The following is a 24,605-nucleotide window of genomic DNA, read 5'->3' on the forward strand; positions in this document are numbered from 1 at the left end:
TTTAAAACTGGAGGTGAAGTGTGGATAATGTTAACTTCCAGCTAATATAAAGCAGGAACAGGCAGATTATTTTGCTTAGCTTTGATATCCCATGACAGCAAGAGTTAAAGTCAATCAGGCTCCCTTCTCTTGATAATTCTCCATTGACTCCCAGATAAAAACTAAATGTTTTGCTCCAATTACATGCCCTGCTTTTCACTGTAATGTAAACTGCAGAAGATAATATAAAACATTTTTCTTAGGTGTTTATATTAAAGCTTTTTCTGCTTGCTGTTATTTATGGAAATATTATTGTGCCTAAAGTCTGAAACTTGATCAAGAAGTTGAAAGATATCTGACATGTACATAATTATTTTGCTCAAATTCATCTAAGAATATTAAATTTAGAATAAGATTTGAAAAGGTGGGAACAAAAGATTTTTATTTTCACTTTTATAGATAGTGATAGAGAAAAACAATGACACTTTAACTTTTCAAAATTGAGCTTGCTCTCAAAGAATTAAGGATGAATATTGGCTAGTCATTTTTATTACCACTACAGTGATGCTTTCTTCCATTCAGGCTTTAATCTTGCTCTAAGTCAATGATCTTGTGCAAATTATATGACTTGGGTCAAAATTCCATGAGATCAAATGAAAGAATATTACATGCATAAGAAATTTTTATCTCCCAGTTGTAAAACTTGACCTTAGAATAAATGTAGTACAGTGCTGGAAGCTTTATTCTGCATCTAATTAACTTAGCACTCAAGTCCTAAAAGCTCTGAATACAATATTATTCGCCATAGCCCCTATTAATAGTTAATTCCTGGTAATATTACACATTCCCTTATCTATGGAACTAAAATATTGTTTTCAGTGTCTGCAATGGCTTTTGGGTTCTGGGATTGGTTTTTCAATGTCGGACTGAAATGATCAATGAAGTTGAATGTAGGTTTTTTCCAGTTTAACAGTATGATACCTCACATGGTTCTCCAAGGGTCACTAATAAGATAACATTGATAGTTAATCATTCCTGTGTAGAAAATTCTCTTCCCCTTGCTACCTTAATCACAATAAAAGGCAATTGTGAAAATGCTTGTGTTTCTTTTTGAGATAAGACTCGAGGGAATTGAATAAATTGGCCCATTCATTGATAGATTTTGGATATTAGTATCAGTTTTGTTTTGATACCAAAACCTCTGAACACAGCATTATGAAATTTATACTTGAAGTGACTGAATCAGATTGTTTACATAGACTTCATCTCAAACCATTAATTTCTTCAGATAATTTGAATTTTAAATTCTGCTTCAATAACAGATCCCTTTCTGTAGTCTGTAAAGTTTCCAAGTGAAATATAGTTATTGAACAAGTTACTGTTTCTTACCTCATTTGTTTTGAAGCTCTGGGATTTAGTGTTTGCCCAGAATTATATTGGAGCACTTAATAAGGAAAAGTTAAAAAAGCATTTTTGCATCTTACTTCCACTTTATTAGTAATCTATGCATTAAGAAATTTGATTACCAGTTTGTAAAGTGATTTGTTTACATGGTATCTTGGTAAAATAGATATCAGTAATTCTTGCAGGTAGGGTCTTTTGTTTCTGAGGTTATATTTCTGATTGCTTAATGGGGAAAAGCTACTCAATTCTCTTGTGTATACCAATGGTTACAGAAAATGTTTATTCATAAAGCAAGATATTTTCACACAGCCACTCTACTGGTTTGTTGATGTAATGACAAAATACAGGCTTTCACCCATGCTAGAACTACCAAAGTAAGTTTGTTGCAGAAATATGCATGTTTCTTTCAAAATCTCTTTGCATACCATTTGACACCAGATGAAAAAGTGGGGAATTTTGATACAAACACAATCTCATTGCTACAGTAAAACCTATGTCATTGTAAAGCAAATGTTGCAACTGCTGGAGCTTAAAAAGGAGTTAGCGGGAGGTGACGATGTATTGATCTGAACCTTCAGCTTTCCAGATATATTTTTATATAGAAAAAAGCTAAATACAATATCCATTATTAAAACTGATCCAGTGTAAGTTGTACAAACATTTTACTCTTATGGCTACCTGCTCATGGATTGGATTTCTTTTTACAGAACCAGGTACCTTTTCACTATAGACTAACAAGAGAATAATTTCCATAAAATTTGCATTTCAATAAATACCACACATTTTAAAATCCCATCCTGACTCAACTGCAATCAGTTAAGACGTGAAAAAAGTATTAATTTTCCAGCTAATTTAAGGTGTAGTGATCCCATCACATGGTCATCTGTAGTACCTCCTCCTAATGCACTGTTCTCTCCTTTTGCCTTCGAAAGTCTGAAAAAAGACAGAACAATTATTCAGTATGGATTAAGAAAACAGCATTCAATTCCCAAAGAGTATTCCACAAAGTAATTGTGACCTCAGTCAAGGCATTGTCAATAATCAGAAACAAATCAATGAACTTCCAACAGAAATAGAAAAACTAATTTCTCTCCTCATTCATGCAACACCTGGTTTATATCACAGTAGTTTCAGGGTTGGAAATTCCCCAGAGTGAAGAGGAGTAAATGAGTTCAATGGGAGGATGTGCAAGATCAGCCACCTTGAATTTTGTACATTATCAATCTTCATTACTAATAATAAAAAGGTTAAAGAAATGTTACCCTTTGTTATGAGTAACTACAGGTGGGGGGGGGGGAATGATGCTTCATTTGTACAGAATATTCATTGTAGTAGTCAGCACATTAGGGATTAAAAGGCAGCAACAACCAATTACTATTTCCTCTAGCCAATCAAAGTAAAGATTAAATGATTTCTAAAGAGCAAATGCAAATGAGAAAGAGAAACTTCCTCAGTGAAGAGAACCAAGCCATTTGACAGTAGGCTCAAAATCCTTCCACAAGTGGAAATACGGAACCTTCCGACAAATTATTTTAATACTGGAGCGGTTGAATTTGAGAAGTCTTGTTTTTACCTAGCAGTTTACTTATGATGGAATGTGATTCAAAGATATTTGAGATTAAGATCAGTGGAATAAAGCACATTAGGTTTCATCCTGATTTTCAGTGCTATGACTATGCTTCCGTTTCCTCCCACATTGCTGTAAATTTAACAATTACTGTAAATTATTTTAGCTCAGGTAGGTGGTAGGAGGTTAAGTTGATGGGGGTGAGAAAAATATGCATTGCAGGGAAAAAGGAATGGGCCTTCTCTAAGAACTGGCTTAGATTCAGTGGGTCAAACCATCAGCACTGTCATGAGAAAATTAGGTAACTAATTACCAGCATCTGCAGAATTCCTCATTTGAATTACTAATTACCACTTATTTTGAATACACGACCCATTAATAAACCAACTAGGCTTCTACTTACTGTATGGAAAGTAGCGAACCCTCATTACAATCTCTTTTGCAGATTTCAAGATCTCAACGGCCTGTGCAACAGAAAAATAGAACTTACAGCAATAAAAAAAATTGCTTTATGGAAAACGGACATTATTATTAGATAGATAGATAGATAGATACTTTATTCATCCCCATGGGGAAATTCAACATTTTTTTCCAATGTCCCATACACTTGTTGTAACAAAACTAATTACATACAATACTTAACTCAGTAAAAATATGATATGCATCTAAATCACTCTCTCAAAAAGCATTAATAATAGCTTTTAAAAAGTTCTTAAGTAGTTTACTTAAATACATTAAATACAATCAACCCCGACACTTTAACATATCTTACTCCTGGTGGTTGAATTGTAAAGCCTAATGGCATTGGGGAGTATTGACCTCTTCATCCTGTCTGAGGAGCATTGCATCAATAGCAACCTGTCGCTGAAACTGCTTCTCTGTCTCTGGATGGTGCTATGTAGAGGATGTTCAGAGTTATCCATAATTGACCGTAGCCTACTCAGCGCCCTTCGCTCAGCTACCGATGTTATACTCTCCAGTACTTTGCCCACGACAGAGCCCGCCTTCCTTATCAGCTTATTAAGACGTGAGGCGTCCCTCTTCTTAATGCTGCCTCCCCAACACGCCACCACAAAGAAGAGGGCGCTCTCCACAACTGACCTATAGAACATCTTCAGCATCTCACTGCAGACATTGAATGACGCCAACCTTCTAAGGAAGTACATTCGACTCTGTGCCTTCCTGCACAAGGCATCTGTGTTGGCAGTCCAGTCTAGCTTCTCGTCTAACTGTACTCCCAGATACTTGTAGGTCTTAACCTGCTCCACACATTCTCCATTAATGATCACTGGCTCCATATGAGGCCTAGATCTCCTAAAGTCCACCACCATCTCCTTGGTCTTGGTGATATTGAGACGCAGGTAGTTTGAGTTGCACCATATCACAAAGTCCTGTATCAGTTTCCTATACTCCTCCTCCTGTCCATTCCTGACACACCCCACTATGGCCGTGTCGTCAGCGAACTTCTGCACATGGCAGGACTCCGAGTTATATTGGAAGTCTGATGTGTACAGGGTGAACAGGACCGGAGAGAGCACGGTCCCCTGCGGCGCTCCTGTGCTGCTGACCACCGTGTCAGACCTACAGTCTCCCAACCGCACATACTGAGGTCTATCTGTCAAGTAGTCCACTATCCAATCCACCATGTGAGAGTCTACTCCCATCTCCGTTAGTTTGTGCCTTAAGATCTTGGGCTGGATGGTGTTAAAGGCACTAGAGAAGTCCAGGAATGTAATCCTCACAGCACCACTGACCCCATCTAGGTGAGAGAGGGATTTGTGCAGCAAATATGTGATAGCATCCTCCACTCCCACCTTCTCCTTATACGCAAACTGAAGAGGATCCCGGGCGTGCCTGGTTTGTGGCCTCAGATTCTGTATTATCAGCCGCTCCATGGTCTTCATAACGTGCGACGTCAAGGCAACAGGTCTGAAGTCATTCAACTCCTTTGGTTGTGGTTTCTTCGGTACCAGGACAATACAGGATGTTTTCCACTGTCTGGGTACTCTTCTCTGCTCCAGGCTCATGTTGAAGATGCGCTGTAGTGGTTCTCCCAGCTCAGTCGCACAGGCCCTCAGTAATTGTGGGGAAACTCCATCCGGTCCCGCCGCCTTGCTGGTACAGATCTTCCTCAGTTGACCTTCCACCTGTGCAGCCGTAATCCTGGGCGTGGGCAAGGTCTCCTGTGAGTGGCTATTTTCCTGTGAGGGAAGTAAGCCTGGTGTGGAGTTCTGCGGTGAGGATGAGATTGTGCTGTCGAACCTATTGAAGAAGTTGTTCAGCTGGTTCGCTTTCTCCACATCTCCACTTATGTTTGCCCCCCGCTTTGCACCGCATCCGGTGATGATCTTCATCCCATCCCACACCTCCTTCATGCTTTTTTTCTGCAGCTTTTGTTCTAGCTTCCTCCTATACTGCTCCTTTGCCCCCCTTATCTGTACTCTGAGTTCCTTCTGAACTCTTTTAAGCTCCAACCGATCACCATCTTTAAAGGCCCTCTTCTTCTGGTTTAGGAGGCCTTTGATGTGACTAGTGATCCAGGGCTTATTATTGGGATAGCAGCGAACAGTTTTAACAGGAACAACGGCATCCACACAAAAGTTAATATAGTCCGTTGTGCATTCAGTGACCTCCTCAACGCCCCCACAGAGCCCCCCTTGCAGTACATCCCAGTTAGTAGTACCGAAGCAGTCTCTCAGGGCCTGTCCAGCTTCAGGAGTCCACTTTCTAAAAGAGCGTGTGGTAGTGGGATGCCTCATCACAATTGATTTATATCTGGGCTGTAACAAAACCAGGTTGTGATCAGCTTTCCCCAGTGAAGGCAGCGGGGATGCACTATATGCATCCTCTACGTTTGCATACAGTAGGTCAATAGTCCTATTACCCCTGGTGTAACAATCCACGTACTGGGAGAAAGCAGGTAGTGTCTTATCCAAAGTCACATGGTTGAAGTCCCCTGTAATTATCACCAGTGCCTCAGGGTGCTGTGTCTGAAGCCTAGCAACAGCGGAGCTGATGACGTCACACGCTACCGTTGCGTCGGCACGCGGCGGGATATACACATTCACCACAATGACGTTTGCGAATTCTCGCGGCAGGTAATATGGCCTCATACTCACGGCGATCAGCTCAATATCTCTTTCACAAACGGAGATCTTTGTACTCACATGCCCGGGGTTACACCATCTTACGTTAATGTAGACAGCGAGTCCCCCTCCTTTCTTCTTCCCACACTTTTTGGCATCTCTGTCAAATCTTACCGTAGTAAAACCAGGTAATTCTACATTTACATCCGGGATGTTAGCCGTCAGCCATGTTTCGGAAAAGCACATTAAACTGCATTCCTTGTATGCTTTAACATTCCTTACTAGTGAGGCTAGCTCATCCAATTTATTTGGCAGCGAGTTCACATTCCCCATAATGACCGAAGGAACAAATGAAGGTTGCAATTCTTTATGGTATTTAGCCTGACGATTTCCAGCATTTTCCCCTTTTACTACTACTCTTATTATAAATTATCTTTCTTCCTTTGATCAATACCTTCTAATTGATTAAATCCTGATACCCTGAATTTAGACTTGTAATCTTTAAAAGTAATACTTCATGTATTGTTCACCTATCAGGGTTACAACTGTTGTATACAGATACCCAGATTCTCTTTAGTGACTTCTTAAGTCACTAAAGTATGTATGATACAGTAAGTATGATACAGTAAGTATGATACAGTAAGTATGACTACAGTAAGTATGATACTTGCCTTACTGTGTTCTATGTCCTGAAAGTCAATGTCATTCACAGCAAGAACTTGATCGCCCTCTTGTAACCCTGCATGATCTGCGTCAGAATCAGTAATCACCTGCAGCAAAAGGTAATGTCCAAATGTGTGATTAGAATTTAACTGTTTTGACAGGCATACAGTACTTAATTATTAGACATTCTGAAACTTGTGTGCTGACAAAAATCTGGGAGCATGTTAACAAATGATCTTGGTTTCAGTCAGAAGGGCTGCACACCGAACAGGGAAGGAGATTGTTTTTTTTAAAGAAGAGTGTCACTGAAAATCAAGTTCCAGGAAATAATATATTTTCCACAATGGATGCTCTCAATTAGCAAATGAGATGGAGGACAGGCTGGATTCAAAATAAAAAGCCCACCAAGTCTTGGGGGCTTATCACTGGGTTAGACTGTTGCTTCACTGGTCTGTTGGATACCTCAAGAAATTTAAATAGTCCCCATATCGATGCGAGGACTATTTTGCAAAGTCAACTGGGTTAGGAGTCTTTGCCATTTCTGAATTCATAGGATGAAGTCAAGTGATTCATTCAATTTTATTCCTTGTTTAACTGAATATATTTGCCCTGGTTCAATTGATCAAGTTGAGTCAGGGGCATCAAACACATAGGATGAGACTACAGTTTAAGTACAAGCCAGCCCAGTTAAGGATGAAAGATTTGCTTCCCCTAAAGGACATTAGTATACGAAAATCAGTTTTGTGTTTTTTTTACAACCTGGAAGTTTTCATGGTACTTTAACTAAAACCAGTTAGTGCTTGTCTGCACCTTAACAAGAATTACCTTCTCCCCCCCCCCCCCCCCCCCCAATTTCCTATGAGGGAGTCACTGTAGAATGACACATCCAGGTGAATGATGGGTTGTGTGCTTTGGCATCACATTCACTAGGAATGAGATCCTGCAAAGCAGCCTAAAATTAATTTAGAACTGAAAATAGCTCACTAAGATGCAAGTCTTAAGCCGAAACACCAACCTTTGATATGAAGATGCCAAGTTGTGAGGCCTTGCCTCCTCGGATGTTGAATCCAAGCTAGATGAAATAGGAACACGAGCAAGTTAAAGATTAGAATTTACACAATCTCCAGGAAAGCATTCATTAACTCTTGATTGAAAGCCATCCTGAATTGGAAAATTTCAAACCATAGTCGAATTTGTACAGGTTTATAACTGAAGATCAGCTGCTCACAAAACCAGAAGTAGCATCTCGTTTGTAGATATCCAATTATTTATTTACTCAAAGCCAATTCACCTAACCAGCTACATCAAAATAAATTTGCACATGGAAAAATAGCTGAAACCAATTTAGTGACAAATTAAGGGGAGGTTAAAGCCATGAATCAAATGACTACTACCCCCAAACTCATTTCACAAAGCCTGGGGGAGGGGGAAGCTATAAATTCATCAGTGAATCCAGAGTTTACTTGGTTATACCCTTGCTAAAGCTGGAATAGCTTTGGAAATAGGATATTTTCATGGACATTTCTTGCAACTTAAGTTTTAGAACTGGTTGAGAATATAACTAGTAAATTTTTAGTGCAGCGCTATACAAGATCATTAAATTTAGTATTAAAGATAAAACATTTAACAATATTTACACAGCTGAGAATGACCTTGAATTGGAAGGTTTATTACCTGAGCCCCAGAAGGTTTCTTCAGCTGGATGGTTCGAGGCAAAAATTGGGTCAGTTCATTGTTGTAGTCAGAATGATGTAACCTCTAATGAAAAGTTGTTTTAAAAAATGTTATTTTCCATACTTTTCATTTGCTGAAAAATTAAAATCCCCTGCTGTTTCAGTCTCATTGAAATAAGAGAGAATACTATTTCTGAAACATCAGTTCCACAGCTATCAAATTTCACTGTGGTTGCTTATCTTGTAGCTAACTGTAGCTTTGCAAATTTAAAGTTTAGGCTATAATGCTTATTTAAATTATACACTTAATAACAAGGACTGCTCACATATCAGATTTCTATTCACTCATTACTATCTTCATGAATTATCCTTTTATGAAAGCAAGTATGTCAGAATTCAATGCAACTTTTACAAATGGGAGAAAAGGCTACTCTGGAAAACATTCATTAAAGTAAAATAACATAGACCATTTTTCCCCAATGAGTCTTGAACATCCTAGGATCCTTAATTTATTTCCATGACAAAATTGCATGTGATGACCTGGTCAGCCAACAAAACCAATCAAGTATCATAGTCTTGATTCTGGGGATGTTTGCTTGGAAGAGAATGGTTCTATTGGTTCACCTAATCTTTTAGTGGTTTTGGAGGATTTTGGAGAAACAGCATTAGTATTAACAATAAAGAGCCTTGGTATCTGCTGTATGTCATCAGTATCTGAGACATATGAGGAAGACAAGTATCACTAATGCCTGGTAAAAGGAGTTCTATGTCACATCAAGGTCTTGCTTATCAAACATTTTCCTCAGTCAATTATAGGCTGTCTTGCTATATTAAAGATTATGGTGAATTTCATCATTGGCATTTGCCTTTATGGGAGTTGGCTTGAGATTTGAGCAGAGATCCACATCTTCCAGCGTCTCATCTTGAGCCATTACTGCTGGAATGGAGTATCATAAAGCAGGAACAGGATGCTGCAAATGAGCCAACAGTGATTGGAATGCTGCCTCATGCATGTAGAAGTACGTCAATGACTGAGATGAGCTGACCTTGCTTTGGAGTGAAGACCATGTAGATTGAATAGTTTCAGTTAAGCCTGTGGACCATCTTCTTTCCTCTGAGGATTCTGTTGGAGGTGAAGTGGAAGGTGGCTGCAAGAACTGTCAGGGCAATGTCACACCTACTTGAGTCCACAGTCTACACTGAAACTGCCTGTTATGGATCCTTTTGTTTAGGATTATGGCTTGCTTGTCATGATGCAAACAATATGGCAGATGCAAATTTCTCCAACTAGCAAAATTTGATGGTGGGGTGAAGATACAAACCTACCAAAAGAGGTGTAAAGCTAGCCTGTAGGTCACCCTTGGGCAAGTGTAGCATCTGCTTAGGTCCCTGATCAGAGTCACAGGAAGCCTTGGGACTAGGTAATGGATGGTTGTATGAGCAGCTAGCACACATCACAAGTCCTAGTTCTGCAACGACTAATGCCAGGCAGACAATCTCTGGGTAAGTATTGATAATGGCTGGGATCACCAATCTTGTAAAGACACTGCCCAGAAGAAGGCAATGGCAAAGCACTTATGTAGAAACAATTGCCAAGAACAGTCATAGTCATGGGACCATGATCACCTGTGTAACATTAACATGACATGGCACACAATGAATTCCACAGTCCCTTTCAGATGACAGATTCCAATTCTTCAGTGAGGTTAAAAATAAAAATATGTACAGCAATTGGTGCAACTGCTTGCATTTCTTTTGAAATCATTACATCAAATGGGGCCAAGTGTGTAGCTGAAGCAAGGCCTGTGTAACAAAATCAAAAGAAAGGCAAGGAGCAGTACCTATCATCGCAAAATGCTGGAGGAACAAAGAACTGATGAAGGGTCTTGGCTTGAAATGTCGACTGTTTAGTCTTTTCCATAGATGCTGCCTAGCCTGCTGAGTCCTCCAGCATCTGCAGGTTTTCTCTTGTTGGCAGTACCCATCACGATACTTTTCAACCTCACCAAAATGTTTGAAGCAATCAAATGTAGGGCCAGCTGTTTATGCAGGAACCAGAGACTGATCATGGTCAACGCTGGGTATTGGAGCAGGACTCCAGGAGAGGATCCATGGGAAGCTTGCAATAATTGAGGGCAGGGTCAGTTGCGAAACATGGAAGAGCTAGGTGGGGTTGGTAAGAGTACCTCAGAGGCCATTCATTCACATATAAATACTAATTGGTGTTCGCATGCACAAAATGTTAGCATTCATATGCAATTCAGAGGCTGGTCTCCCAACATTATGCTCCCCCTTGCCACTAATGTCCTTACTGTATCATGTTTGAGTCATCGCAGTTATAAACTTAACAACACAGATGCAAGTTGGAAGACCTGGAATGTCAGGAGCCTTATTAAGAATTCCAACAGAGACACTCCTGAATGAGACACAATGGGAAAGAAGTAGCAATCTCCATGAAGAAGGTTCAGTTCCAGAGGGGGGAAAGTGGAAGGTAACTAGATTTTATCATAAACTGAGTTTCACCATCAAGAATGAGATGGTTTGGTGTCTCAACAGCTTCACATTTTTCCATTCAATCCTAATTACCAAATGCTTACCAAATACCATGAGGTCATCAGCAGTGTTACAGAGAAATCAATCTATATAAACATTACCTCGTGCAGTGGAATCCAGGGGGGAGGATTCTCATACGGTGGCAAAAACACAACTGGATACTGATATTCATCATAAGCACCTTTTGGGTCCACGTACACACGATTCGACATTGGTCTACAAGTGCAGGAACAAGCTTGTACAACCTGTAATTACAAGGTCCTAAACTGAAAGTCATATTCAGAAAGAATCAAGAGACCACTTATTGCAGCATCAAACCGCCTCATTAATTGTGTTTCTGGCTCCACTGTCCTTTAAGATGATACACACGTACATGTGAACAATACCAGACCTCTTGTATATCTAGCTTGTTAATTTAACGTATACTCGTGGTTTAGTTTAATTAGTTTGCTGAAACTCTGCATTCTATTCAGTGCAGACGCTATGGTACTGTTCCATGTTTTGATATTATCCAGATTAATGACCTGAGAACTGCATTAAAATGCCTGCTTTCAAAAAGGCAGTTGGTGAATGGTACAGTATTACCATTTGATTCTTGTATTTATAACAAAAAAAATGACAATGTGTCTCTACTGATGTGAAATGTGAGAATTTTGCTCTGTAGTTGGGTATGATACAGAAAATAACATTAAAGGAAGATATCCAGTAAAATAATTCTAAATTAAGCAAAATCATGAGTCTACTTTAAAGTTACAAGCCAGATGTACAAGTGATCTACAGTTGTTCATGATTCTTGTGACCATCTTATAGGACAAAGGAGCCAGAAATATTAAAACTAATGAGACAGAATTACATTTCTTCTGTCTATATGATCCACAATCCCTCCATACTAAGCATATTAATGTATCGAACAGCCTCTTACTTGCCACTTTTGTATCTGTTTCCACCAATACACTTTACAGCCCATTCTAGACACTTACCATTCTGTTAAAGAAAAACTTGCCCTGCACATCTCCTTTGAATTTACAGCAAGTCCTCTATTATTTGATAATTCTAACTTGGGGGGAAAAAAATCTGCTTCTCTACCCTATACATAACTCTCAAATTTATAAAGCTGTGATTTTCCCTCAGCTTCTGAAATTCCAAAGATAACCCAAGTTTGTCCAACCTCTCTTTTACAGCTGGTATCTTCTAGTTCAGACAATAACCTGGTAAATCTCTTCTACATCCTTCCTGTAATGGGGAGAATTGCATGCAATATTACGAGCAGCCTAACCAAATTCTATTATTGCTGCAACATGACTTTCTTAGAATTCTGCTCACGAGCTGCCACTTTGACAGGCAGCTAGTTATTCATTTGCCACTTTATTCATCTGTAGTGTTGCCCACATGACTAACAAGAATTCAGTGCAATATCTAATGTGAGTGTGTGTAATGAATGCATTCTATTATTTGCAGTTTTAATGACTTTGAAACCGAACCAGAATTTATGAATACGTAGTGGAAACATCAAAATATGCTGTAAATAATTCACTACCCATCCACTTTTTGCCCTCTTCAGCAACTTCGACAGTATAAGCAAAAAAATTCAGGTCCTAATAGATCACTAAAAGAAATCCATGAACCGACGCACAGCAAGAGTGTTTGCATTTAGGTATAAGTGGTTATCTGCCTCCAGCTCCATGTATCAATTTTCCTTTCCCTTTTCTTGAATCATAGCAGGCTCTCCATGGTCCCCAGGACGAAGTCACATAGCACTTGAGAACCATCAACAATTTCTGAGAAGAACAAAAATTAACTAACAAAGTCAAAAGGGAAAATTAACAACTGGAGTAATACTGATAATTAGAGTGAATTACTCATTAGAAGAATCAGATTCAGGTTTACTGTTACTGACATTGGTTGTGAAATATGTTGTTTTGCAGAGGCTGTATGTACAGTGCAGACATAAATTGCAATGAATAGTGCAAAAGAGCAATAGTGAAGTAGTGTTCATGAATCATGATGGCAAAGACGAAGATGCTGTTTCTAAAATGTTACCTGTGGGTCTTCAGGCTCCTGTACCTCCTACCTGACTGTAGTAATGAAAACAGGGCATGTCCCAGATGATAAGGATCTATAATGTACACCGCATTCTTGAAACACTGCCTTTTGAAGATGTCTGCAATGGTGGGGAGGATTGTGTCCAAGATAGATCTGGTTGAGCATACAACCCTCTGAAGCTCATTATGATCCTGTGCAATAACGTCTCAATATCAGACAGAGATATAATCATCCAGAATGCTGTAGAAATTTGCTAGTCTTTATGACATACCAAATACTAGGGATCAGGAAAGTGAAAAGGGCCTATGCGAGCAAAATACATGGACACTTATGTGACACAGATGACACCAGACTGATGTGATAGGGAATTAAAGCTCTGACAGACTACAAGATCAGGCAGAAAATTGATGACAGCAACGCCTCTCTTCCAGACAGGCTTAACAATTTCTTTGCACGCTTCGAAGCATCAAACACTACAGCAAGGGGGACAGCCAGTCCCTTCTTGCCATCTGACCAGCCGGCTCCAATCATTGATTTAGAGCAAACACGGAGGACTCTTGCCAGGGTCAACCCACGAAAAGTGGGAGGTCCCGACAACATCCCTGGACTTGTGCTCAAGGAATGTGCTGATGTATTAGCAGATGTCCTGACAGACATTTTCAACATCTCCCTTAGTCAAGCCATTGTCCCCATCCCTGTAGCAAAGAAATCAGTTGTAGCCTGTCTGAATGATTACCGTCCGGTTGCCCTGACCCCCATAGTGATGAAATGTTTTGAATGGCTTGTCAAGCCTCATATCACAGCCAGCCTCCCCTCATCGCTGGATCCTCTACAGTTTGCTTATTGTCCAAATCGCACTACGGAGGATGCAATATCCACCACACTGCACACAGTTCTCTCTCACTTGGACAACAAAGACACTTACGCCAGAATCCTGTACATTGATTTCAGTTCAGTGTTCAATACCATCATCCCGCAGAGACTAGTGGAGAAACTGTCACTGCTTGGCCTTAACACTGCCATGTGTCACTGGATTCTGGATTTCTTGACAGAGAGACCACAGTCAGTCTGTGTTGGCAGGAACATCTCTGACTCCATCACACTGAGCACTGGATCCCCACAAGGCTGTGTGCTTAGCCCATTGCTGTTTACACTGCTAACACATGACTGCAGCCAGATTCAAGGGGAACCTGATTATTAAATTTGTTGATGATACCACAGTGGTGGGGCTCATCAGCAAAAATGATGAAACAATGTACAGGGAGGAGGTCAAACACCTAGAGAGCTGGTGCAGTGACAACAATGATGCTTAATGTCACCAAAACCAAGGATATGATCGTCGATTTCAGACGATCTCAGCCTGAGCACACACCCCTCAGCATCAGCGACTCCACAGTGGAGAGAGTGGAAAACATCAAGTTCCTTGGAGTGCAGATCTCGGACAATCTCACCTGGTCCAGGAACACCACTGGGATTGTGAAACGGGCCCAGCAGAGATTGCACTTTCTGAGGAAGCTTAATCAAGCATCGCTCCCCACTAACATCTTAACTACATTCTACAGAGGAGTGGCTGAGAGTGTGCTGACCTTTTGCATCACAGCCTGGTACTCCAGCTGCAGTGCTGCCGACAAAAAAGCCTTGCAGAGGATGGTAAGGGGAGGAGAGAAGGTTATTGGGGTTTCCCTACCTTCTGTCCAAGACCTCTTTCAGAGTCGATGCCTCCAGAAGACATGGTACATCATTAAAGACCCCTCACACCCTCTCCATGAACTGTTTGTTCTTCTGCCATCAGGCAAACGTTACAGGAGCATCAAAACTAAAACCAAAGCTACTGAACAGCTTCCTCCCACAGGCAGTCAGACTGCTAAATAGCTGTTCTACCTGACTCTGCTTTGGACACTTTTAACTTGCACTGGACACTTATAACTTGATTTTAACTGACATGTGGCTGTTGTGTTTTACTATTTATTGTTATGTTTATTATTTAGTGTTGCATTTGTTGTTATGATTGCACTGCTCCTGGGAAACTGTCTCATTCTGCCCTGCAGAGCTGATGTACGGTTAGAATGACAATAAAGTTTTTGAATCTTGAATCTCCTCAAACTCCTAATAAAGTTTAGCTTTCATGTTGATTGTATCAATGTGGTCGGTCGGGATAGATCCTGAGATGTTAGCATCCTGGAACTTGAAACTGCTCATCACTGAATCCTCAGTGATGATTGGTGTGTATTCTCCTAACTTCTGCTTCCTGAAGTCCACATTCAGATCCTTGATCTTGCTGACATTGAGTGCAAATTTGTTGTTGTGACACTACTCAACCAGCTGAGCTATTTTGTTCCTCTACTCACTGTCACCATCTGAGATTCTGCCACCAATAGTAATCTCATTGGTTAATTAATAGATGGTGCATAGATAGTGTTCTAGATGACATTTATAGATGAAGTAGCCCCACAATCATGAGTGTAGGGAGTAGAGCAAAGAGCAAAACATGCATCATTGAGATATACACGTGCTGAATGTCAACAAGACAACGTTATCACTAATCTGTACGGACTGATCTACCAAGGAGGAAATAAAGAATCCAATCATAGAGGGAGTTATAGAGGCCCAGGTTTTGAAGCTTGAAGCTCATAGCATAATGGTATTGATACCTTTGTTAATTCAATTCTCCTTTTATTCTCAGTTAAATGCCAGGATGAGAAAGGCTCTTTACAAGAACTAGGCCGTTCAGCTCTCAGTGCCTCCTCCACCAACTCAGTAACTATATTCTTTCAATGTCACAATTTATCACCTCTATTTATCTGTATTCAGTGCTCTTCCATAGTCCTTTTGGATTTAAAAAAATGCACTGAAGGTTCATGACCTTCTGCAAAAAAGATTCTTAGCCCAGTCCTAAATGTTCAAGTTTATTTTTGAGACCACAACCTCTGATTTTAAGCAACTCAATGCAGGAAGGCACTACCTCAGTAGAGCCCAATAAGTATTCACTCAGTGGCCACTCGATTAGGTACAGGAGTAGAACCCAGTATGGTCTTCAGCTGCTATAGCACATCCACTTCAAGGTTCGATGTGTTGTGCATTCAGAGATGCTCTTCTTCTGCACACCACGGTTGTAGCACGTGATTGTTTGAGTTGCTGTTCCCTTCCTGTCAGCTCAAACCAGTCAGGCCATTCTCCTCTGACCTCTATCATTCACAAGGCATTTTCACCCACAGAAGTGCTGCTCACTGAATGTTACCTGTTTTTTCACACCATTCTCTGTAAACTCGAGATACCATTGTGAATGAAAATCCCAGGAAATCAGCAGTTTAGGGTTCTCAAACCCACCCCATCTGGCACCAACAATCATTCTACAGTTGGTCACTTAAATTGCATTTCTTTCCCATTGTGATGTTTGGTCTGAAAACCAACTGAACCTCTTGATCATATCTGCATGCTTTTCTACATTGCGTTGCTGCACGTGATTGCCTAATGGGATATTAGCATTAATGTACAGGTAAACCCAATTAAATGTCCACTGAGTGTATTTTTTTTTAATGATTCAATGAAATCACAAGGAATTATTTTAACATTCAGCCAAGGACAGCCTCAGACTGCATGCAAAGGGATGCCATTTGGTGAGATTCACTGTCTGGGGGCCCAGAGCACTTCAAGGCACTAGTAGCAAGCTCTGAGAAGAGGGACAGTGATTATGCTGTGTGGGTGCAGGGCCGATGCACACAAGGGGATTAGCTGATGCTGAATGACCGTAGGTGGCGCTGAGAGTTCTTTAGCTGGGGGGCTGGGGAATCTGTGGAATTTATTGCCACTGTGGAGCCAAGTCATTTGGTATATTTAAAGAGGAGGTTGATAGGTTCTTGATTAGTATGGGTGACAAAGGTTGCAGGGAAAAGGCAGGAGAATGGGGTTGAGAGAGATAAGAAATCAGCCATGATGGAATGGTGAAGTACTTTGATGGACTGGATGGCAAATTCAACTCCTATGTCTTTTGATCCCTCCTGAAGCCTTCCCACTCTTCTATCCACAATGTGGTAAATCTTTGTTACACACTAATGCAAGTACATCTTAAGTAGAGAGAGCAAACTTGTACACAATTGCAGAATGTTATAGAATATACACCATAAACTCTTCCCACATTCTAAAAACCATAAACTATAGGAGCAGAATTAGGCCATTTGCCTAATCTAGTCTGCTCAGCCAGTTTATAATGGCCGATCCATTTTCCCTCTCAGCTTAGTCTTCTGCCTTCTTCCCGTATCCCTTCATGTCCAGACTAATCTAGAATCTATCAACCTCTGCCTTAAATCTACCCAATGACTTGGCCTCCACAGCTGCCTGTGACAAAGAATTCCACAGATTCACCATTCTCTGGCTAAAGAAATTCCTCCATTCTCCATCCTAAAAGGAGGTCCCTCTGTTATGAGGCTGTGTCCTTTGGACTCAGGCTCATCCACTATAGGAAACATCCTTTCCACATCTATTCTATTGAGTCCTTTCAACATATGGTAGGTTTCAATGAGGTCACCCCTCATTCTACTGAATTCCGGTGAGTACAGGCCCAGTGCAGTTAGGGATAATAAGTTTGGACAAGCTATGTTGGAGACTAATGTGTGTCAATATTTGCAGAATACTCATCATAATCTTTGCTGGTATGGTTTGATGTAAATTACATTTCACAATATATTTTGATGTACATATGACAAATAAAGCTGATCATTTATTGTTTTGAAAAATGAGCCCTTCAGGCCACCATATCCATGAAGAACTGTTCTGCCCATCAACATTAATCTAATTTACCCACATTATCTTTAATGGAAGAGAGCTTTAGCCAGGAAGACTGTACTGCAGTAATGACAAATTTTTGGGAGTAATGAGAGAGTTATTTCAGAATTTTATCCCATGAAAGAAGCAGCACACCAAGGTGACAACGATGCACCCACTGCTAACAAGTCAACAACACCATAGAAAAAGAGAAGCATACAATATGGCAAACATCAGTGAGAAGCTAACAGAAGACAACTTTTAAAAAGCAGTAAGAGAGAAGTTGAAATACAAGGTAAACTGGGTAACAACATTGTTGCACACTTGGACACAAAAGGGACTTCCAGGCATGCAAAAGTTTAAAATAACGTCTTTATTTACCTTTCTGGAAATACTGAAACACAAGCGCATCAACTTACCATACATGCTGCGGGGCCGTTCTCGAATACTCAATCACATGCGCACTGCCGTCCCCCAGGACCCCTCAGCTGCCCCCAAGTGCCTGTATAAGCTTTGCTCCTCGTAACCATCAATTAACCTACTAAAATATTACCATTGCTAGTGCAACTAAACATTAATCAAATTGTGAATAAACAAAATAACAAACCAAAGCAATAAAAATATGACCATCATATAAGAAAATTAGTGGGGTATCCAGTGTCCATTAACATGCTCCACATTACTATAGGTCCCACAACATAAAAGATTCCAGAAGTAAATGAGAGGCAAGAGTAGGTATTGGACTACTTCAGAGATACAGGAAATGATGGAGGAGCAAAATAAGTTTTGCACCAGTATTCACTGTAGAAGACACCAATGACTTGCTGTAAATTCAAGAGGCAGGGGGTAGTCTTGAATATACAGTGGTGCTGGAAAGTCTGTGAGCCAGCTTATTGATCTGAATCAGAGAACTGTTGTTATTGTGGCATGTTTGCAGATACCACCACGGCAGGTGGAGGAACAGTCAGTGTTGCAGAGACTGCAGAAGGAATTAAACAGGTTGGGAGAGGAAGTAAAGGCTAATTACAGTTTATGCAAGTGTAAGGTCATGCACTTTGGTAGGAAGAATAAATGTGCAAACTATTTTTAAATGGGGAGAGAATTCACAAATTGGGGGCCTAGTGCAGGATTGCCTCAGGGTTCACTTAAAGGTTCAGTCAGTGTTAAAGACTGTAAATGCAATATTGCATTTATTTCAAGAGGACAATAAATATACACAAAAGAGGATTATGTACTCAATGTCAGTAAGACAAAAGAGCTGATTATGGACTTCAGGAAAGGTAAGATGAGGGAACACCAACCAATCCTCATAGAGGGATCAGAAGTGGAGACACCGAGCAATTTCAAGTTCCTGGGTGTCATTATCTCAGAGGACCTAACCTGGACCCAACATATCAATGCAGCTATATATAAAGAAGGCATGACAGAAGCTCCATTTCATTAGGAGTTTGAGGAGATTTGGTCTGTCAACTAAAACATTCAAACTTCTATAGGCTGCATCACTATATGGTATGGGGAGGGTTGCTACTGCACAGGACCAAAAGAAGCTACAAAGAGTTGCACAATTAGTCAGCTACATCCTGGGCACTAGCCTCCATAGTATCCAAGACATCTTCAAGGAGCAGTGCCTCAGAAAGGTGACGTCCATTATTAAGGACCCTCATCACCTAGGGTATGCTCTCTTTTCATTGTTACTGTTCAGAAGGAGGTAGAGAAGCCAGATCACACACTCAGCGATTCAGGAACAGCTTCTTCCCCTCTGCCATCCGATTCCTAAATGGACATGGAGCCCAAAAACACTCACTTTTTAAATATTATATCTGTTTACACTATTTTAGTTTAATTATTTAATACATACATATTTACTATAATTGATTTAATATTTGTTTCTTTCTATATTATTATGTTTTGCATTGAACTGCTGCTGCGAAGTTAACAAATTTCACAACACATGCCGGTGATAATAAGCCTGATTCTGATAAAAGGATATACTTCTGAGGCTTTATAAAGAATTGGTCAGAATTTATTTAGAATATTGTAAGAAATTTGAATCTTGTATTCAACAAGCTTGTGCTGGGTCTGAGAATGATCTCAGGAATGAAAGGCTTAAATTATAGAGAATTTGATGTCCCTAGAGAGTTTAGAAGCGGGAAGGGCTTCTCATTGAGACCTATTTGAAACTGAAAGACCTGGAATGATTGGACATGGAGAGAATGTTTCCATTAGTACAAGATTCCAAGATCTGAGGGCAGAGTCTCAGAATAAAAGGACATCCTTTTAAAACTGAGACAAGAATGGATTTCCACAGCAAGAAGGTTCTGAATCTGTGGAATTTGTTGCTACAGAGAACTCTGTAGGCCAAGTGTATTTAAGGCAGACTGACAGGTTCTGATTAAGGATTATAAGAATATGTAAGAATGAGGTTTAAAAAATACCCATGGAAGAATGGCAGAGTAGAATCAATGGGCTGATTGTCGTGGATTAAAAGGGGAGGTATGCATTTCTTTTCTGATCACTGTTACTTTTAATTGAAGAATATTCATTCACACAACATATTTGGGGTAATTTTTGATCCATCACCTCTCTTGCCCTGCTTAAACAACCTCCTAATCTACAATACACCTTTTCATTCACAGTCCTGAGACAGGGTCTCCACCATCAAGATTCCATTCAGGTTCACTTGAACGTTCAATCAGTGTTAAAGAAGGCAAATCCATTAATGCTTTCATTTCAAGAGCCCTAGAAGCATAAGATGTGCTTCTGAGACTTTATAAAGCACTGGTCACCGCTTATTTGGAATGTTGTAATCAATTTTAGGCCTGGCACCTAAATAAGGATTTCCTGAGAGACCAAACACACCTTTGGTCCCCACAGATACTTCGCGACCCATTGAATTCAGCTACGAGTTTTTATCGCATGTATTTCTACTGTGCACATGGAACTTCCGACAATAATAACTCCGTGCATTCAGAAGTTCAAGAACTAAACAAACCCCGCGGAAAAAGTAGAAGGAACTATTCTGAAGAAGGAATGACCTGCTCCTGGGCCTCACCGAACAACGTCGCACTCCGGGGAGCCGAATGCGGCAACACCAGACTCATGCACGATCTTTATAAACACCACGGAATGGTTAAATCTCCGACCACTTCTCCACCTTTACTCCGACTCCGATTTAAACCCGAACTCCGAGGAACCAACTCCAGCCAAAGGCAACCACTGTCACCGCCCCTTTGCCCAGCGCCTGACGTCAACAGCGGCCGCAGCAACCAATAGGAACAGTCGTTCCTCACGAGCTGACGTCAGGAGAGAAATTGGGGCACCAGTCCTGCGGTGATAGCGACTTCCCTCCTTCCCTCCGTATTTCAGATTTCCAGCAACTGCGGGCTTCTGTATCGCTGGGTTCCAACCTTTTTTAAAAATGACAAAAGCAGAAAATGCTGGAAATGCTCAGAAGGCTGGGCAACAACTCTGGAAAGAGAAGAATTAAACTTTCTGGTGCAATATGCCTCGATCAGGATTAGTATCGGGAAAACAAGTTAGTTCTCAGTTTGTTGTGGAGTGATGGATAAATCAAAGGGAATATCTCTGATTGGGAAAAGCCAGGTCTGTAGGAAAAGTCGTAGAAATCACCTGATGGGTTATTGATGATAGTTAAAGAGATGGGCACGACTGTTATAAAGAATCAGAATTACGTGTATTATGATTGGTATATCTAGTAAAAATTTGTGGCAGAAGTACAGTGCAAAATATAAAAATTACTGCAAGTTACAAAAATAACGTAAAATGCAATTAGCAAGCTGGTGTTCTTTGGTCAGCATCAGAAGCAGGTTTTAAAACACTGGCATATAAGGTATAGGAGAAGAGTTAGGCCATTTGGCCCATCGAATCTGCTCTGCCATTTCATCATGGTTGATCCATTTTCCTTCTCAGCCCCAAACACCTGCCTTCCCTCTGTGTCCCTTCATGCCCTGACCAAACAAGAATCTATCAACTTCTGCCTTAAATATACATAAAGACTTAGCCTCCATAGCAGCCTGTGGCAAAGAATTCCATAGATTCACCACTCTCTGGCTAAAGAAATTTGTCCTCATCTCTGTTCTAAAAAGAGCTGGTTGGTGGTGTAGTGGCATCAGTGCTGGACTTTGGAGTGAAGGCTCTTGAGTTCAAATCCAGCTGGCTTCCTTGCATGCTTTCCATCTGTGCTGGGTTGAGTGTCAAGCTAGCAACTTGGCCTTGTGGAAGTAAGAAAGCCTGCTAAAAAAAATGCTGTCAAGACAGTGTCCTGATGACTCCACTCAGAGTTAAGGGCTTTCTTCTTCTTCTTCTTCTGTTCTAAAAGGACACCCCTCATATTTTGAGTCTGTGTCCTCTGGTCCTAGACACTACCACCATAGGAAACATCCTCTCCACATCCACTCTTATCAAGGTCTTTTAATTAGGTTACCCCTCATTCTTCTAAATTCCAGTGAATACAGGCCCAGAGCCATCAAACACTCTTCATATGACGTCATTTAATCCTGGAATCATTTTTGTGATCCTCTTTTGAACCCTCTCCAGTTTCAGCACATCCTTTCTTAGATAATGGGCCCAAAACTGCTCACAAAACTCCAAGTGAGGCCTCAGCAGTTCCTTATAAAGTATCCACATCACATTCTTGCTTTTATATTCTAGCCCTCTTAAAATGAATGCTTACATCACATTTGTCTTCCTCACCACAGACTCAACCTGCAAATTAATCTTTAGGGAATCCTGCACAAGGACTCCCAAATCCTTTTGTGCCTCAGTCTTTTTTTCTATCCATTTACAAAATAATCAACCCTTTCATTTCTTCTACAAAAGTGCATGACCATACACTTCCTGACACTGTATTCCATCTGCCACGTCTTTGCCCATTGGCCTGATCTGTCTAAGTCCTTCTGAACCTCCCTATTTCATAAAACTACCCACCCCTCCACCTATCTTCATATCATCTGCCAATTTTGCAACAAAGCCATCAATTCCATCATCCACATCATTGACTCATAGCATAAAAAGAATTGGTCCCAAAACACACCCCTGTGGAACACCAGTAGTCACCAGCAACCTACCTGAAAAGGCTCCCTTTATTGCCACTCTTTGCCTCCTGACAATCAGCCACGGCTTTATCCATGCTGGAATCTTTCCTGTAATATCATGGGCTCATAGTTTGTTTTGCAGCCTCATGTGTGACACTTTGTCAAATGCACTCTGAAAATCCAGATACACATCAACAGATTCCCCTTTGTCTATCCTGCCTGTTAGTTCTTCAAAGAATTCCAACAGATTTGTTAGGCAATATATTTTTCCCTGAGGAAATCATACTGACTACGGCCTATTTTATCATGTGCCTCCAAATACCCTGAAACCACATCCTTAATAATTGACTTCAACATCTTTCCAATCACTGAGATTGCCTATAATTTCATTTCTTCTGCTTCTCTCCTTTCTTGAAGAATAGAGTGACATTTACAACTTTCCAGTCTTCTAGAACTGTTCCAGAATCTAATGATCCTGGAAAAAACTTTACAAATGCCACCACAATCTCTTCAGCCACCTCTTTCAGAACCCTAGGGTGTACACCATCTGGTCCAGGTGACGTATCTACCTTCAGACCTTTCAATTTTCCCAAGAACCTTCTCTCTGGTCATGGTAACTTCACACACTTCATGATTCTTGTTACATAGGATGTCCACCATACTGATAGTGTCTTCCACATTGAAGGCTAATGCAAAATACTTATTCAATTCACCTGCCATTTCCTTGTCCCCATTACTACCTCTCCAGCACTGTTTTCCAGCAATCCAATATCAACTCTCACCTCTCGTTTACACTTAATGTATCTGAAGAAACATTTGGTATCCTCTTTAATATTATTGACTAGTTTACTTTCATATTCCATCTTTACCTTCTTAATGACTGTTTTAGTTGCCTTCTGTTGGTTTGGCAGCTTGAAACCTGTACTCAGTTGAAATTAGAAGAATGCGGGGGTGATCTCATTGAAACCTACCGAATATTGAAAGGACTAGATGGGGTGGATGTGGAGAGGATGTTTCCTATGTTGGGAGTATCCAGAACAAGAGGGCACAGCCTCAAAATTGAGGGGCAACCTTTTAGAACCAAGGTAAGGAGGATTTTAATTTTTAGCCAGAGGGTAGTGAATCTGTGGGATGCTCTGCCACAGACAGAGGTGGAGGCCAAGTCTGTGAGTAGATTGAAAGCAGAAGTTGAGTTCCCTGAGCCATCGGGGCATCAAAGGACATGGTGAGAAGACAGGTGTATAGGGTTGAGTGGGATAATGGAATGATGGAACAGACTCGATAGGCTGAATAACCTTAATTCTACTCCTATATCTTATGATCTCATGATATTTAAAAGCTTCCCAATCCTCTAACTTCCCACTAATATTTGCTTTATTATATGCTTTTACTTTGTCTTTTATGTTGTCTTGACTTCCCTTATTAGTCATGGCTGAGTTATCTTGCCTTTAGAATACTTCTTCCTCTTTGGGATGTATATATCCTGTGCTTTCTGAATTATTTCCAGAAATTTCAGCCATTGGTGCTTTGCCATCATCCCTGCCAGTGTTCTTTCCCAGTCATTTTTGGATAACTCCTCTCTTGTGCCTCTGTAATTTCCTTTACTCCACTGTAATGATGATACATCTGACTTTAGTTTCTCCTTCTCAAACTTCAGGGTGAATTCAGTCACATTATGATCACATTATGGGTTCTTTTATCTCAGAATCAGCAACAGTTCAATGCAATACATAATCTAGCAGAGAGAGAAAAAAAATAAAACATAATACATAAACAAGTAAATCATTATGTATATTGAATAGAGTTTTTTAAAAGTGCAGAA

At 40.4% G+C, this 24,605-nt stretch overlaps 1 protein-coding gene across 2 annotated transcripts; it reads right to left on the reverse strand.

Annotated features, from left to right (window-relative positions):
• Positions 1-1,449: 1,449 nt before the first annotated feature.
• pdzd11 (PDZ domain containing 11) lies at positions 1,450-20,969 on the reverse strand. Of its 2 annotated transcripts, none has more exons than XM_073058134.1 (7): positions 20,782-20,969; positions 11,027-11,170; positions 8,374-8,457; positions 7,715-7,771; positions 6,708-6,806; positions 3,354-3,414; positions 1,450-2,316 (listed from the first exon to the last, which is right to left on the reverse strand). In XM_073058134.1, the coding sequence occupies exons 2-7, from the start codon at positions 11,135-11,137 to the stop codon at positions 2,282-2,284; spliced, it is 447 nt and encodes a 148-aa protein (XP_072914235.1). In that variant the 5' UTR covers positions 11,138-11,170; positions 20,782-20,969; the 3' UTR covers positions 1,450-2,281. The 2 variants fall into 2 exon arrangements, with proteins under 2 accessions (XP_072914235.1, XP_072914234.1); XM_073058133.1 differs by having other exon boundaries at positions 20,765-20,969.
• Between the last annotated feature and the right edge of the window lie 3,636 nt (positions 20,970-24,605).

Source organism: Hemitrygon akajei, chromosome 10 (genome assembly GCF_048418815.1).
Source record: "Hemitrygon akajei chromosome 10, sHemAka1.3, whole genome shotgun sequence".
NCBI classification, from domain to species: Eukaryota; Metazoa; Chordata; class Chondrichthyes; order Myliobatiformes; family Dasyatidae; genus Hemitrygon; species Hemitrygon akajei.